Genomic DNA, 16,531 nt, shown 5'->3' with positions numbered 1-16,531 from the left:
TGCTGTGCTCTGTTCCAGGCCAAAGTGAAACTGGATCTCATGACACACTTCCCTTCTAATGATGGTATGTAGCAAACCTTTATGGGCATATTGCAATACCCCCATTTCTTTATGAAGATATTTTCCTACCTTCTAAAGAAATATAAATATTTACAATACATGTTCATGTTTAGCTACCATTCCATTAATGTATAAAACTGATGGGACTCTAAAGTGTAGAGCCCAGATTTTAGACCATATGACCATAAGATATAGGAGCAGAATTAGACCATTTGGCCCATCGAGTCTGCTCCGCCATTTGATCATGGCTAATAAGTTTCTCAACCGCATTCCCCCACATTTTCCCCATAACCTTTGATCCTTTTACCAATCAAGAACCCATCTATCTCTGTCTTAAATACACTCAATGAACTGGTCTCCAAAGCCTTCTGCGGCAAAGAATTCCACAGATTCACCTCCCTCTGACTGAAGAAATTCCTCATCTTAGTTCTAAAGAGCCATCCCTTTACTTTGAGGCTGTGCCCTCAGATCCTAATTTCTCCTACTGATGGGAACATCTTCCTCACGTCCACTCTATCCAGGCCCTTCATTATTCTGTAAGTTTCGATGAGATCTCTCCCTCATCCTTATAAAAGGAATTTGTAATGGTGACCTTGCCAGGAAGTTATATATGGGATTGTCATCCTTGGATTTCGTACCAGGTTGCATTCAGAACTTTGTCCTCCGTGCAATAGGACTGTACAGAAGCATGCAGGTGCAGCAGACAGGAAAAAAGGCAAGTGGTATGTTGGCCTTTATAGTGAGAGGATTCTTGTACAGGAACAGGGATGTTTTGATGCAATTATACAGGGCGTTGGTGAGGCCACATCTACAATATGGTGTGCAGTTTTGGTCCCTCTTTTTGAGGAAAGAATGGTCTTGCTCTGGAGGGAGTGCAGAGAAGGTTCAGCAGACTGGTCCCTGAAATGGCGGGACTGATGTATGAGTAGAGATTGAGTCCATTACGATGGTATTCACTGGACTTCAGAAGAATGAGGGGGATTTCATAGGAGCCTATCAAATTCTAACAGGACTAGACAGAGTAGATGAAATAAGGATATTCCCAATCATGGGAGTGTCCAGAACCAGGGGTCACAGTCTGAGGATACAGGGTATATCGTTTAGGATAGAGACGAGGAGAAATTTCTTCACCCATTGAGTGGGCAGCCTGTGAATTCATGACCGCAGAAAGTAGCTGAGACCAAAACATTGAATGTTTTCAAGAAGCAGTTGGATATAACACTTCAGGTAGAGGGGTCCAAAGGATATGAGGGGAAGACGGAATCAGGCTATTGAGTTTGATGATCAACCATGATCGTAATGAATGGCGGAGCAGGCTTGAAGGGCCGAATGGCCTACTCCTCCTATTTTCTCTGTTTTTATGTAGTGGAGTTGAGGAGCTGGAATATATCTGATTTGCCTTTGGTTGCAATTCACCATTGCACCTTTGTGTGTAATAACATCACAGGACTTTGGCTATGAGCAAATTTTTGTCACTGCAACTGGTTGCCACATACCTTCTGTGAGATCCTAGATGCGAATGTGTTGTCCCAACTGTAAACTCAGCAATTCTGTACCCATATTTCAATTATGCAAATTGATTTGATTTGATTTATTATTGTCTCATGTATTAACATACAGTGAAAAGTATTGTTTCTTGCGCGCTATACAAAGTATACCATTCATAGAGAAGGAAACAAGAATGTATTGTTACAGTCATAGCTAGAGTGTAGAGAAAGATCAACTTAATGCAAGGTAAGTCCACTCAATAGTCTGACAGCAGCAGGGAAGAAGTTGTTCTTGAGTCGGTTGGTACGTGACCTCAGACTTTTGTCTCTTTTTCCCGACAGAAGAAGGTGGAAGAGAGAATGTCCGGGGTGCAGTGGGGTCCTTGATTAAGCTGGCTGCTTTTCCGAGGCAGCGGGAAGTGTAGACAGAGTCAATGGATGGGAGGCTGGTTTGTGTGATGGGTTAGGCTACATTCATGACTTTTTGTAGTTCCTTGCGGTTTTGGACAGAGCAGGAGCAGAACCAGAAAAAATGCTTTTTATGGTGCATCTGTAAACGTTGGTGAGAGTCATAGTTCACATGCCAAATTTCCTTAGTCTTCTGAGAAAGAAGAGGTGTTGGTGGCTTTCTTAACTATAGTGTTGGGTATGGGGGACGGAGACAGGTTGTTTGTGATCTGGGCTTCTAAAAACCTGAAGCTCTCGACCCTTTCGACTTTGTCCCCATTGGTGTAGACAAGGACATGTTCTGCTGTACGCTGCCTGAAGTCGATGACAATCTCCTTTGTTTTGTTGACATCGAGGGAGACATTATTGTTGCTGCACCAGTTCACCAGATTCTTTATCTCATTCCTGTACTCTGTCTCGTCACTGTTTAAGATCTGACCCACTACCATGGTGTCGTCAGCAAACTTGAAAATCAAATTGGAGGGGAATTTGGCCCATGGTCATAGGCGTATAAGGGGTATAGTAGGGAGCTGAGAACACAGTGGGGCACCGGTGTTGAGGATGATAATGGAGAAGGTGTTGTTGCCTATTTTTACTGATTGTGGTCTGTGAGTTAGGAAGTTCAGGATCCAGTCGCAGAGGGAGGTGCTGGCCACAGAGTTTGGAGATGAGTTTCATGGGAATAATGCTATTGAAGGCTGAGCTGTAGTCAATAAATAGGAGCCTGACATAGGTGTCCTTGTTATCTAGGTGTTCCAGGATTGAGTGCAGGGCCAGGGAAATGGCTTCTGCGGGGGAGGTGAACTGTAGTGGATTCAGGTAGTCCATTTGTCACCTTTTCTTGCTATTTTAGACATCGCTCTCTAGTTTCTGAGAGGATGAAAAGAATAAGTAAATTGGTATGTGGTGGTCTGCCAAACACAAGCTCTGCCAGTGATGGAATAGCTGTATTTAAAGGTGTTGCTCTCAGATGTAACGTTGCAGTGTGTATTTCATGTTTCGTCTTTCTACATTTGTGAATTAGGAATTTCATTGTGTGGATCGTTTGTTGAGCTAGGCTATTAGATCTAGACTAATGAGGAGAAGAAGTAGTGTGATCAATATTTCACTTCTCACACATATCCTAAAATGGTTTACTGATAAATTGAGGACTGTTATTGGTGATGATCTCTCTAGGTACTAAATAAACTGAAAATTGCATTTGGAATGTGTGGAACAGCTGTGTTTGACATAAAAGAACCATAGAATCCCTACAGTGCAGAAGGAGGCTATTTGGTCATCAAGTCTGCACCAATTCTTTGGCAGACCAGCTTACCCAGCCTCCTGGGGAGATGCCTAGCTTGTCCAGTAAAGCCAAAGTTATTTCATTGTGACTGCGCGCATGCTGAATTGAATCAGGCCATCCTTTAATGATGGTTTTCCAGTTAGGTGAGGTGATGGTATCATATATAGGCCACATCAAGTAAGGATGGCAGATTTCCTTCCCTAAAAGACATTAGTGAACCAGATGGCTTTTTATGACAATCAGCAATGATTTCATGGTCATCATTAGGCTTTTAATTCCAGGCTTTGTTTTTAACTGAATTCAAATTTCACCATCTGCCATGGTGGGATTCTAACCTGTGTCCCCAGAGCATTACCCTGGGTCTCTGGATTACTAATTCAGTGAAAATATCACTGCACCACTTACTCTCCTGATGGTAGCAATCAGTGCAAAAGATAAAATTGAAACATTTGCAACAATCTCACCTCCTCTGGAGGTCCGCAGCATTGATTCACTTTGTGTGATCTCAAGAAACAGCTTAAGGCACTCGATGCTGTAAAGTCTACCGGCCCTGACAATATTCCAGCAATTGTACTGAAGACTTGTGATCCAGAATTTGCCACACCCCTATCCAAACTGTTCCTGTATAACTACAATACTGGCGTCTACCCAGCAATGTGGAACATTGCCTCGGTCTGTTGTGTACAGGACAAATCCAACCTGACCAATTACTCAAAAGTATAGTGTCATGGGGCTGGAGGCTATGCATAGAGCAAAGGATCTGTGTGTCTCAAGTCTGGCCGCAATTCTCCAGTCCTGGCCTGCGGCCTCCAGGAATTAAAGGTTCATCTCCAGGGCACAACTGTGAACTGGACAGACAGTGGGGCATTAAACAAAATTCTGTGTGTGTTCTTTTCATACTCTGTGAATGTTTCTGTTTATTGTTTATAAAGCTATCAAAGGTTGGGGAAATGGCTGTTTGTCTGACAGTCAGGAACCATTCAGTTGGGTAATGAAAAGTCCTTTCACTTGCCAGTTGGCGAGCAAAAATGCTGCATTGATGGGTGAGGTGATCAAAGGGCAGGAGGGGGGACGGTTGGATTCAGGAAGTTATTCGATGAGCCCTCCAGGAACGCAGTATACCAGACCTGGCAACCCGAAGTTAATGAGGGATCATTCTTATACGGTCAGACCCAAGGGTTCAGGGTTCAAGTCCCACTCCTGGGCTAGAGTTGAAGAAGCAGTGCTGACCTTCCAGTGCACGACTGAGGGTGTCAGATTGTCCAACCCTAATTGTCCTGGAGAAGGTGGTGGTGACCTGCCTTCTTTGAACCACTTTTGGATAAGGCATTAAATCTGAGGCCCATCTATCTGCCTGGATGAATTTATAGAAGTTCTCATTTCATTTTCAAGTTTGCTGACAACACCACCGTAGTGGGTAGGATCTCAAACAATGACAAGACAGAGTACAGGAATGAGATAAAGAATCTGGTTAACAGTTGCAGCAACAATAATCCCTCGCTCAATGTCAACAAAACAGATTGTCATCGACTTCAGGAAGCATAAAGGACCCTTGTCTACATCAATGGAGATGAAGTAGAAAAGGTTGAGAGCTTCAAGTTTTTAGGTGTCCAGATCACCAACAATCTGTCCTGGTACCCCTATACTGACACTATAGTTAAGAAAGCCCACCAACCCCTCTAATTCTCAGGAGACTAAGGAAATTTGGCATGTCCGCTACGATTCTCACTAACCTTTACAGGTGCACCAGAGAAAGCATTCTTTCTGGTTGTGTCACAGCTTGGTATAGCTCCTGCTCTGCCCAGGAGCGCAAGAAACTATGAAAGGTCGTGAATGTAGCCCAATCCATCATGTAAACCAGCCTCCCATCCATTGACTCTGTCTACACTTCCCGCTGCCTCGACAAAGCAGCCAGCATAAGACCCCAAGCACCCCGGACATTCTCTCTTCCACCTTCTTCCATGGGAGAAAGATACAAAAGTCTGAGGTCACGTACCAACCGACTCAAGAACAGCTTCTTCCCTGCTGCCATCAGACTTTTGCAAAGACTTACCTTGCATTAAGTTAACCTCTCTCTACACCGTAGCTATGACAGTAACACTACATCCTGCACTCTCTGCTTTATGAACAGTATGCTTTGTCTGTATAGTGCGCAGGAAACAATATTTTCACTCTATGTTGTTCCATGTGACAATAATAAATCAAATCAAAATCATTATTTTGAAGAACAGCAGAGAAGTTATCACTGAGTCCTGGGCAATAATTACACCTCAGTCCACAGCACAAAAACAGATCATCCAGTCATTATCGCATAGCCATTTGTGGGGGTTTACCACATCTTTTACATTAAAGTTTATTTATTAGTCACAAGTAGGCTTACATTAACACTGCAATGGAGTTACTGTGAAAATCCCCTAGTAGTCACACTCCAATGCCTGTTCAGGTACACTGAGGTAGAATTTAGCGTGGCCAATGCACCTAACCAGCACATCTTCCAGACTGTGGGAAGAAGCCAGAGCACCCAGAGGAAACCCACACAGACATGGGGAGAATGTGCAAATTCCACACAAACAGTGACCTAAGCCAGGAATTGAACCCGGGTCTCTGGTGCTGTGAGGTAGCAGTGCTAACCACTGTGCTACCGTACCACCCCAGTCAGTGGGATGGTGATGGCCTAGTGGTATTATTGCTCGACTATTAATCCAGAAAGTCAGTTTATGTCCCGGAGACCCAGGTTCAAATCCTGCCACTGCAGATGATGAAATTTGAATTTAATAAAAAATATCTAGAATTACAATTCTATTGATGACTACAAAACCATTGTCGATTGTCAGAAAAACCCATTTGGTTCACTAATGTCCTTTAGGGAAGGGAATCTGCTGTCCTTACCCTGTCTGGTCTAGATGTGACTCCAGAACCACAACAATGTGGTTGACTCTCAATTGCCCTCGGGCAACGAGGGATGGACAATAAGTGCTGCCCAGCCAGCGACGCCCATGTCTCACAAATGGATAAAAAAATGCTTGCTGAAGTATTTCATTAATGGTGAAGCACTATGAAAAGTCCGGTGGTCGAGAGAAGTGCTTTATAAACGCAAGTCATTTTTTTCCTCCTCTTCACCCCCACCCTCTCCACTGCATCTCCTTTCCTGTCACACTGGATACAATCAGTGTGGGTCAGAGATCAAACTAGAGACCTTTCAGTTTGTTTATTTTAATGTCACGTCCGAGGCCAACCGTGGAGACAATTTCCGTCTGTCCCCTAAGCTGTTTGATTTAAGCAGTGGAAGAAGTGAAATGGTATTGATTGCACAAACATAAGATGAAAATGGATCAAGCTGTGGGTCACTACCATCCTTGGAGGTGCATTTTCGTATTCATTTAGTTATAGGTCTCGGCTGGTAAATGTATCAGTTACCATGTCATTTTGCAGCCTGATGCACTCAAGGCTCCAGAACAGAAGAGAAAAGAATCACAAATGTTTGAAATCTGAAATAAAAATCAGAAGACGTGATGCCGCCTACTGAATCAGCTGGTAAAATTGCTGCCTAGTGGGGGACGGTGCAAAGACAATTCAAGGCTTGATAATATTTTAAAAATTGAATTGAAATTCGCAAGCAGCCATGGTGAGATTGAATCTCACTCTATGTTTATCAATTAGTTCATGGGTTGTGAGCATTGCTGGCTAGATCTGCATTTATTGCCCATCTCTCATTGCCCTTTAGACGGTGATGGTGAGCTGCCCTCTTGACACAGTGCAGCCCATGTAGTGTACACACACGGTGCTGTTGGGTCAGAGGGTTCCACGATTTTGACCCAGCGACAATGAAGGAAGGATGGTAAAGTTCCAATTCAGGATGGTGTGTGGCTTGGAGGGAAACTTGCAGGTGGATGTGTTCCCATGTGTCTGGTGCCCTTGTCCATCTCGATGGCAGAGATGGTAGCTTAAGAATTGGTGGGTTACTGCAGTAGATCTTGTCGGTGGTACATACTGTGTGTCAGTGGTGGAGGGAGTGAATGTTTAAGATGGTGGATGGGGTGCCAATCAAACGGACTGTTTTATCTTGAATGGTGTTCATCTTCTTCAGTGTTATTGGAGTTTCACTCATTCATCACTCCTGACTTATGCCCTGTAGACGGTAAACAGGCTCTAGGGATTCAGGAAGTGAGTTACTTATCACAGAATTCCCAGTCTCTGACTTGCTCTGTGAGCTACATTATTTATGTGGCTGGTCCAATTCAGTTTAAGGTCAGTAAGGTAATCTAGGATGTTGGTTGTGGGGGATTCAGCAATTCATGTCAAAGGAAGATGATTTGATTCCCTCTTGTTGCCTGGCACTTGTGTGGTGTGAGTGTTACTTGCCACTTGTCAATGCAAGCCTGAATGTTGGCGAGGTCTATTAGTTGTCTAGTGACTGACAATGAGTGATGAGAATAGATTTTGCAAACGAGTGCTTTTAGATTGGTACTCCACAGCTGGAACAAATAGCTGAACCTCAGCTGTAGAGGTTGCAGACTCCACAGAATTTCTGTCCTTTAATTTTGCCAATTCCCCAATTTTATCTCTTATTGCTCCAACAGGGGAATTAATAAAAGCTACTCCCTGGGGTACAGGACTGCATACATTTAAAATTTGGACTTGCAGATGGACTGCAGTGGTTTTGCACATCCCTAAGCTGTGCATTCCTGGAAATACCAACAGGGATTTGCCCCAAAAACCTGGGGAAAATACCAACAACAACTTGCATTTCGATTACACCTGCAACTTGAGAAAAATTCTCAAGGTGCTTCACAGGAGCATTGAATCATAGAACCTCTACCGTGCAGAAGAGACCATTCGGCCCATTGAGTCTGCACCGGAGACTCCAACGGAGTATCTTTCTCAATCCCTCTTCCCCCGCCCTATTCCTGTAACCCCACACATTTTATCATGGCTAATCCACCTAATCTACTCATCTTGGGACACTAAAAGCCAATTTAACGTGACCAATCCACCTAACTTGCATATCTTTGGACTGTGGAAGGAAACCAGAGCAACCGGAGAGAACCCACTCAGACATGGGGAGACTGTGCAAATTCCGCACAGAGAGGGGACAAAAGGGTTGATGTATGAGGAGAGATTAAACAGTTTGGGCATACGCTCACTGGCGTTTAGAAGGACGAGAGGGGGGTCCGATCGATGTATATAAAGTTTTAAAGGGATTGATGAAGTAAATATAGACCAATGCCGGAATGCTACCACTGAGTCTGCCATGGAATCGGAGTGGGCGAGGGGCGGACAATGGGAATTTCTGGTCTCGCTTGAGCGAGGCTGTAAAATCCTGCCCCAAATCTTTCCTCTTATTGGGCAATCTCTTGGCTGCAGGTATAGGTTGAGAAGAGGTGGATTTAAAACTGAGATGAGGAGGAGCTACTTCTCGCCGAAGGTGGTGAAATTGTGGAACTCGCTGCCCCATGATGTGGTGGAGTCTGAATCATTGAATGATTTCAAGGAGATAGATATATTTCTAATAAAACAATGGTTAAGGGGATATGGGGGAACAGGTGGGGAGGTGGATTTGAGATCAGGGAGAGATCAGACATAACCTAATTGAATGGCAGAGCAGGCTCGAAGTATGAACTTACATACTTCTGCTCCTAATTCCTATGACAGTAACCCAAGCCGGGAATCAAACCTGGTTCCCTGGCACTGTGAGGCAGCAGTGCTAACCACTGTGTCATTGTGCTGCCCTTATAAACAAACAAAATTTGGCATCAAGCCACATAAGGAGATGGCTTGGTCTAAGAAATTAAGGTCTTAAGGAAAATCTGTAAGGAAGAGAAAGAGAAGTAGAGATCTGAAGAGGTAAAAATGTAGAGCAATGGACCGACATGTGAACTAAAGCAGTTTTATACTGTAAAAAAAAGAGAGGTCATGTGTGCCTGGGATTCCCTGAGTTGGATCGCTTCCTCATGTTTGGGATCAATTATCTGATATCACGGCCTTTGTATTCCATTTCACATTTCCGAATCTGAGGTAAACTGATCTAATTAGACGGTTAAACATTGCCTCAGTTACACAACAGAAGCTGGCCATAAACATCCTGTGTAATTGCGTTTTCCGGAGTAATATGAAGTCTTTAAGCGGTCGCAGCAGAGAATTAAAACACACAGCTGCCAGGGATTTAAAATAGAAGCAGGAAATGCTGGAAATACACAGTAGGATTGTCCACATTTTGGAACAAAAACTCCAATGACAGCTCATAAGGGAAACATTGATCTCTCTGCCCAAGAGACTGTACATGCAAACATACAAACATATGAATTAGGTGCAGGTGTAGGCCCTATAAACCTGCTCCACTGTTCAGTAAGATCATGACTGATCCGATTATGGCCTCAGCTCTACTTTCCTGCCTGGCCCCGTGACCTTTGACTCCCTTTGTTGTTCAAGAATCCATCTTTCTTTACTGTCTAGTAATCAACAACTATGCCTCCATTTCTCTCTCTGGGGAAGGTCGTTTCAAAGATTTACAACCCCCTTGAAATAAAAACATTTCTTCTCATCTTCGTCTTGAATGAGAAGCCCTTAGTTTTAAACCATGTCTCCTAGTTTTAGGCCTGGTGGAATACTGGTTAGCACTGCTGCCTCACAGTGTCAGGATCCTGGGTTCGATACCAGTCTTAGGTCACTGTCTGTGTGGAGTCTGCATGTTCTCCCCATGGCTGTGTGGGTTTCCTTCAGGTGCACCGGTTTCCTCCCACACTCCAAAGATGGATTGACAATGCTAAATTGCCCTTTAGTGCCGGGGGCGTGGACTAGCAGAGTAAATACATAGGGTTACAATGATAGAGCTTGGGTGGGATTGTTGTCAGTGCAGGCTTAGTGGGCTGAATGGCCTACTTCTGTACTGTAGGGGTTCTATGATTCGATAGCTTCTCCCACAAGGGGAAACATCCTTTCAGCATCCACCCTGTCAAGTCCCCTCGGGGTCTTAAGTGTTCCAGTAAGATTACCTCTCAATCTACTAAACTCCAATGGAAACAGGCCCAAATGGCCTGGCCTTTCCTCATACGATAACACCACCAACCCAGGTTTCAGATGAGTGCACCCTCCCTGAACTGCTTCTAATGCAGTTATCCCAACATGAAGCTAGCGGTGGGTATGGAAAGAAAAGTTATGCATCCTACCTCAGTTTATCTTTCCTGACACATTTGAGAGTAGCGTCCCATCACATCATTCAACTAACGATGCCAGTAATTTTGCCTCCCCAGCCCTACTTTCAGACAGATGCCTACAGCAGGGGTTAGAATGGGCAAACGATCTTGTATAATTTAAAGAAAAGGACAATTTTACTCTGATAATAATAAATTGTACAAAGGTCTCTGTGTTGCAAAAAGGATCTTGAAGCATTAGAGAGGTGAAAGTCAGCAAGAAAAATCCCAGAACTGAAAGCTTATCATATCAAGAAAGATTGAAAATAACTGGGGGGCGGGGGACACAGTTTAAAAGCAAGGGAGTCTCTCATTAAATCTCCCTTCTGGATCCATTCAACTTACTGAATAAATTAACCAGTTAGCAGGGAAGTCAGAAAAGGAAGCTTCAACGTGATGGTTAAATACACTTAAATCTAAATACTGCAATTACTGTTGCCTATGGATGGTAGTGTTAACCAAACAGCATTGATTCACCTGTCCATTGTACAGCTCACCTGCTCATGTGTTTCTATTTACTTCAATGGGAGCAATTTTGACCATGTGGAAATCTAAAAGTAGGCTCCCCTATCATGTGTAAATAATTAATAAATAGGGATGAAAATCGGTTTCCTCCCACAGTCTGTAGATGTGCAGGTTAGGTGGGTTAGCCATGCTAAATTTCCCCTTAGTGTCCAAAGATGTGCAGGTTAGGTGGATTGGCAGGGCTAAATTTCCTCCTAGTGTCCAAAGATGTGAAGGTCAGATAGATTGGCCATGCTAAATTGCCCTAAGTGTCCAAAGATATGCAGGTTAGGTAGATTGGCCAGGGTAAATACGCGGGAGGTGGGGTGGGGGAAGGACCCATATGGATTTTTTTTTCAGAGACTCAGTGCAGGCTTGATGGGCCAGATGGCCTCTTTCTGCAGTGTAGGGATTCTATGACTGATGAAATAAGTAATAGCTCACCAAGGCAGTTTCTGTCGCTGTAATTCTGCATTGGCTTCTGGCTGATTTTATTTGCAGTTGAGATCAGTGAGATTGATATAAATTGGCAAGATTAATTTAGGATTAAACCAATAGATAACTGACAAGTTAACAGCAGTAGATAACCAGTCTATCGAATAAATTAAAGTCTAATGCTTATGGTCTCCAGAATGCGTGCAACCTCAGTTTCAGGAATTGGCACGTTCTGATGGATATTAATGGGCAGGAAATCCTGGGAGTGTGTCTAAGTGAGCTTTATACAGTCGCAAGTGACAACTTCCATGCCAGATATATGATTTCCACGGGATAATAAGATGATACTATAGGGTTGAGCATCCTGATATGTCTCTGCCTGTTTTCCAGGATTTGAAGCTATTGTTGCACTTTAGTGACCAGACTGAGTACAGGATTCAATCTGCGGCTTGGGGAGACTGGCTAGCACTGTTGCCTCACAGCGTCAGGGACCCAGGTTCAAGTCTGGCCTCGGGTGACTGACTGTGGAGTTTGCATGTTCTATCCGTGTCTGTGTGTGGGTTTCCTCCGGGTGTTCTGGCTTCCTCCCAGAGTCCACAGGTGTGCAGGTTAGATGAATTGGTCATATTAAATTGCCCCTTAGTGTCCCAAGGTGCGTAGGTTAAATGGATTAGTTGCGTATGGAGTTATGGGTATAAAGCAGGGCGGTGGACCTGGGTAAAATACTCTGTCAGAGAGTCGGTGCAGACGCGATTGGCCAAATGGCCTCCTCTGTGGTTTTTCTATGATTCTGAGAATAGACTTCCAGTTATCTTCTGCTAAGCCTGATTTAAAATCTTGCTCCCGTGGAGATTTTAAGGTAGAAAGCAAAGGACAGTGTAATGAAAAGGTGCGAGAATATAATTTGAAAGTGAACCCTCAAACAAAAGAATTTTGCTCTAATATAATAGCTATAGGTGATTTTAAGGGCAAGAAAGGAAATAGAATGATTTCTTTGCTTGCAAAATCTCTGATTTATTAGGAGTGAAAGAAGTGTGTGCGTGGCAGATCATGGCTGGAGTTCTGCGGCCATTGACAGCAACAGGACCAGAGAATCCCGCCACTAACAAACGACATAACTCCGGCTGGGGGAAACACGCAGCTGGGAGGCTGGAGAATCTCACCCACAGTTTTCTGCGCACTGTACAGACAAAGCATACTGTTCATAGAGTACATAGGGGAGAAGGAAAGAAGGTTCAGAATGTAGTGTTACAGTCATAGCTTGGGTATAGAGAAAGATCAACTTAATCTATTCTTTGAATGATGCTGTGGGATCTTTTATGATCGTGTTACCCACAAGATAAGCAGACAGATAGTTGCTTCATTGTCTGATCTGAAGAATGGCCGAGACTCCCAACAGTGTGGCACACCTACAATATTGCACCACAAATCACCTTGAACTGGAGTGAATTCACAACCTTCTGACTCAGTGGGAGATTGCGTCAGGGTGAGCTTAGCTGATACTGCTAAAGAGACTATATAATGCTGAATTAAGGTTACCATTAACATTTGAACAGGGGACAAACTTACATCAGAATGGATCACTCAGGGATAAACAGCACAGGGAAAACTCACGTCTAATTTCCAGGTACTGTCACGGGATCTCTCAGGCCTAAACCACCGGAGCAGGTAGACAAAGCCTCAGCTTAACATCTGTCTGAATGATGGCATTTTGAACAATACAAGCCTCAATCGCCACAGCACCTGAGTATCAATCTTCTCCCAGAATGGGGCTTGAAACCATGGCCAGCAGCTGATAAACTTCCATCCTCCAACCTCACCACCCCCACTCCTTCAAAATCCACCAGCACCCCCCCAACTCCCCAATACTTTAGGGTAAATTCCAAACCACTTTGGTAAAAATTCAGTAACCAGTGTGGCTTTATTCTAATCCCAGCACCATGTTCTATGGGTAATGGTAGACTCGAATTAAAGCAGATACAATGGGCTTTGACAGTGAGAAATTGCACTCATCATTAGGGTGGCATGGTGGCACAGTGGCTAGCATTGCTGCCTCAAAGCACCAAGGGCCCAGGTTCAATTCCATTCTTGGGTGACTGTCAGTGTGGAGTTTGTACGTTTTCCCCCTGCCTGCGTGGGTTTCCTCTGGGTGCTCAGTCCAAAGATGTGCGGGTTAGGTGGATTGGCCATGCTAAATTGTCCCTTAGTGTCAAGGGGGCTAGCAGGGTAAATACTTGGGGTTAGGGGCATAGGGTCTGAGTGGGATTATTGTTGGTGCAGGCTCGATGGGTCGAATGGTCTCTTTCTGCACCGTGGGGAATCTATAATTCTATCTTGTTGCATATATTTCCAGGGGTCAGCTGAGGGGTGCCTGACTTTCTGTCCTGCCTTGTAGAATTTGTTTGATTGAATGTTGACTGATTAATACCTTGCTGTTGAATGCTTTTTGTAACACTTGTATAACTCTGGATGTCTTTCCTTTCGCAGGTCAGTGTGCTGACAACACTGGAGAGGCGGTTTAACCTCCAGAGTGCTGACGTCGGGGTCATAGCCAGCAGCTTTGAGATCGGAAATTTGGCCCTGATTTTATTTGTGAGCTACTTTGGGGCAAGAGGGCACAGGCCACGCCTGATAGGATGCGGGGGCATCGTGATGGCCCTGGGAGCTTTGCTCTCTGCCCTGCCAGAGTTCCTCACGCACCAATATGAGTATGAATCCGGGGAGATTCCCTGGGGACTGGAAGGCCAGGACCTGTGCATTGGGAATGTATCAGCGAGCAACCAGGAACAGGAGGCCAAAATAATCTGTCGAAATAGGACTTCTACCAACATGATGTACCTTCTGCTGATTGGAGCCCAGGTCTTATTGGGTATCGGTGCTACTCCAGTCCAACCTCTTGGCGTGTCCTACATAGATGATCATGTCCAGAGAAAGGACTCCTCCCTGTATATAGGTAAGATTTATTATATAATTTTACTTAATGATCTTATAACTCATTATGAGACTGGTGCAATGATCATGAAGCCAGTGATCATCAACGGTTGCCATTTCTCATTTTTCTCATGGAAGATTGGCACCTCCTAAAGGGGTTATAGTTAAACAAAACCAGGTTTTGAATGTAATGGGAGTTTGTTGCCATTACAGAACATTCCAGTTCATCATATCCTCTTTAACCAGTGAATAGAGGCATAGAAGTTTACAACATGGGAAACAGGCCCTTCAGCCCAACTTGTCCATGCCACCTTTTTCTTTTTAACTCCTAAGATAGTCCCAATTGCCCGCCTTTGGCCCATATTTCTCGATACCCATCTTACCCATGCAACTGTCTAAATGCTTTTTAAAAGACAAAATTGTACCCGCCTCTACTACTATCTCTGGCAGCGCGTTCCAGATACTCACCACCCTCAGAGTGAAAAAATTGCCCCTCTGGACACATTTGTATATCTCCCCTCTCACCTTAAACCTATGCCCTCTAGTTTTAGAGTCCCCTACATTTGGGGAAAGATGTTGACTATCTAGCTGATCTACACCCCTCATTATTTTATAGACCTCTATAAGATCATCCCTTAGCCTCCTACGCTCCAGGGAAAAAAGTTCCAGTCTATCCAGCCTCTCCTTATAGCTCAAACCATCAAATCCTGGTAGCATTTTAGTAAATCTTTTCTGTTCTCTTTATAGTTGAATGATATCCTTTCTATAAGAGGGTGACCAGAACTATGCACAGTATTCCAAGTGTGGCCTTACCATTGGGAATCATATAAGAAATTAAATTTAGGTCCAGTCAATCGGATCATCTTACTTGGCGCATTCCTGCTGGTTTCAAAAGATCTTTGTGAATTAAGGTTGGATTATGCAGAATTTTACAGCACAGGCCTGCTGCTAATGAGTCACAGACGGCTCACCCCAATTTATCACAACTTTATTAGCATAACTTACTATTCCTTTCTCCCTTCTGTGTTTCTTTACCTTTTCTTTAAATGCTCTGCACTATTTATCACAACTCGTTACGGTAACCGATTCCACATTCCCTGTTGGATTTATCAGTGAGTATCTTGCGTTCATGCCCCTAATTTTGCACAGGTGGAAGCATTTCCTCTACATCTCTGCTATCAAAGGCTTGCGTAATCTTATATACTCTGCCAGGCCACTGCCTCACTCTAGTTTTCACCTTCCGATGCTATTTGGTAGCATTGAGGGTTCACTTTAGTTTCCCAGATGTTGCAAATGATGGCAAGTGGCAGCACGAGTAAGGCAAATTACATTGCCAGAGAAGTGGGCAGCACAATGGCACAGTGGTCAGCACTGCTGCCTCATAGCACCAGCAACCCAGGTTCAATTCCAGCCTTGGGTCACTGTCTGTGTTGAATTTGCATGTTCTCCCCATGTCTGTGTGGGTTTCCTCCAGGTGCTCCAGTTTCCTCCAACAGGTCAAAGCTGTGCGGGATAGGTTGATTGGTCATGTTAAATTAACCCTTAGTGTTAGCGGGACTTCAAGGTAAATAGGTGGGGTCACAGGGATAGGGTCCGGCTGGAATTGTTGTTGGTGCAGAATCGATGGGTTGAATGGCACTGTAGAGATTCTATTGCCAGAATTTTACCACCTCACCCGCCCGAGGCTCACAAGACCTCACCCAAGTCCAATGGAGAATGCCACGTTGCGGAGTCGGGGCAGGCGTGCCGGTAAAATTCCACTGAGTGATTCTAAGTCTAGATTTAGTCTAGGGAATTTTTTGCAGTAACTTCATTGCAGTGTTAACGTAAGCCTACTTGTGACAGTAGTAAATAAACTAAACTTTAGATTTGGATTCAGAATTCTGATGCATGATCAAAGCTAACTGGGCACTCTGGTAAACACTGTTTATAAACTTAGACTAGCTGGTAATGTCGGTGAAATCTCTCACCCCAGTCAGGAGTTGTGCTGGATCAGAGATGAGGAGATATCACTGGCTGGCCTATAATCTAATTCTTTTTGAGTGAGGTTTTCCTCCAGGAATGCAGAACAGTGAATTCATCCACCATGTGTAGCTGTGTCCTGCAAAGGCATTTTTTTGGAAAAGTGTGTTTTATTTAAATGTATCTTATAACTGGTAACTGAATCATTGATTCTATTCAGTGTTTGCAAT

The 16,531-nt window shown here is 44.0% G+C and overlaps 1 protein-coding gene across 1 annotated transcript in view; it reads left to right on the top strand.

Annotated features, from left to right (window-relative positions):
* Positions 1 to 16,531, top strand: part of slco3a1a (solute carrier organic anion transporter family member 3A1a) — a 190,834-nt gene that overhangs the window by 8,347 nt on the left and 165,956 nt on the right. The window contains exon 2 of the mRNA XM_080214017.1: positions 13,896 to 14,361. Within this exon, the coding sequence (XP_080070143.1) occupies positions 13,896 to 14,361 (466 nt within the window). The remainder of the gene's footprint in view (positions 1 to 13,895; positions 14,362 to 16,531) is intronic.

The sequence above is a fragment of the Carcharhinus amblyrhynchos genome, chromosome 28 (genome assembly GCF_965287045.1).
Source record: "Carcharhinus amblyrhynchos chromosome 28, sCarAmb.v2.hapA, whole genome shotgun sequence".
Lineage (NCBI taxonomy): Eukaryota > Metazoa > Chordata > Chondrichthyes > Carcharhiniformes > Carcharhinidae > Carcharhinus > Carcharhinus amblyrhynchos.
This window is presented reverse-complemented; position numbering and strand designations above follow the sequence as displayed.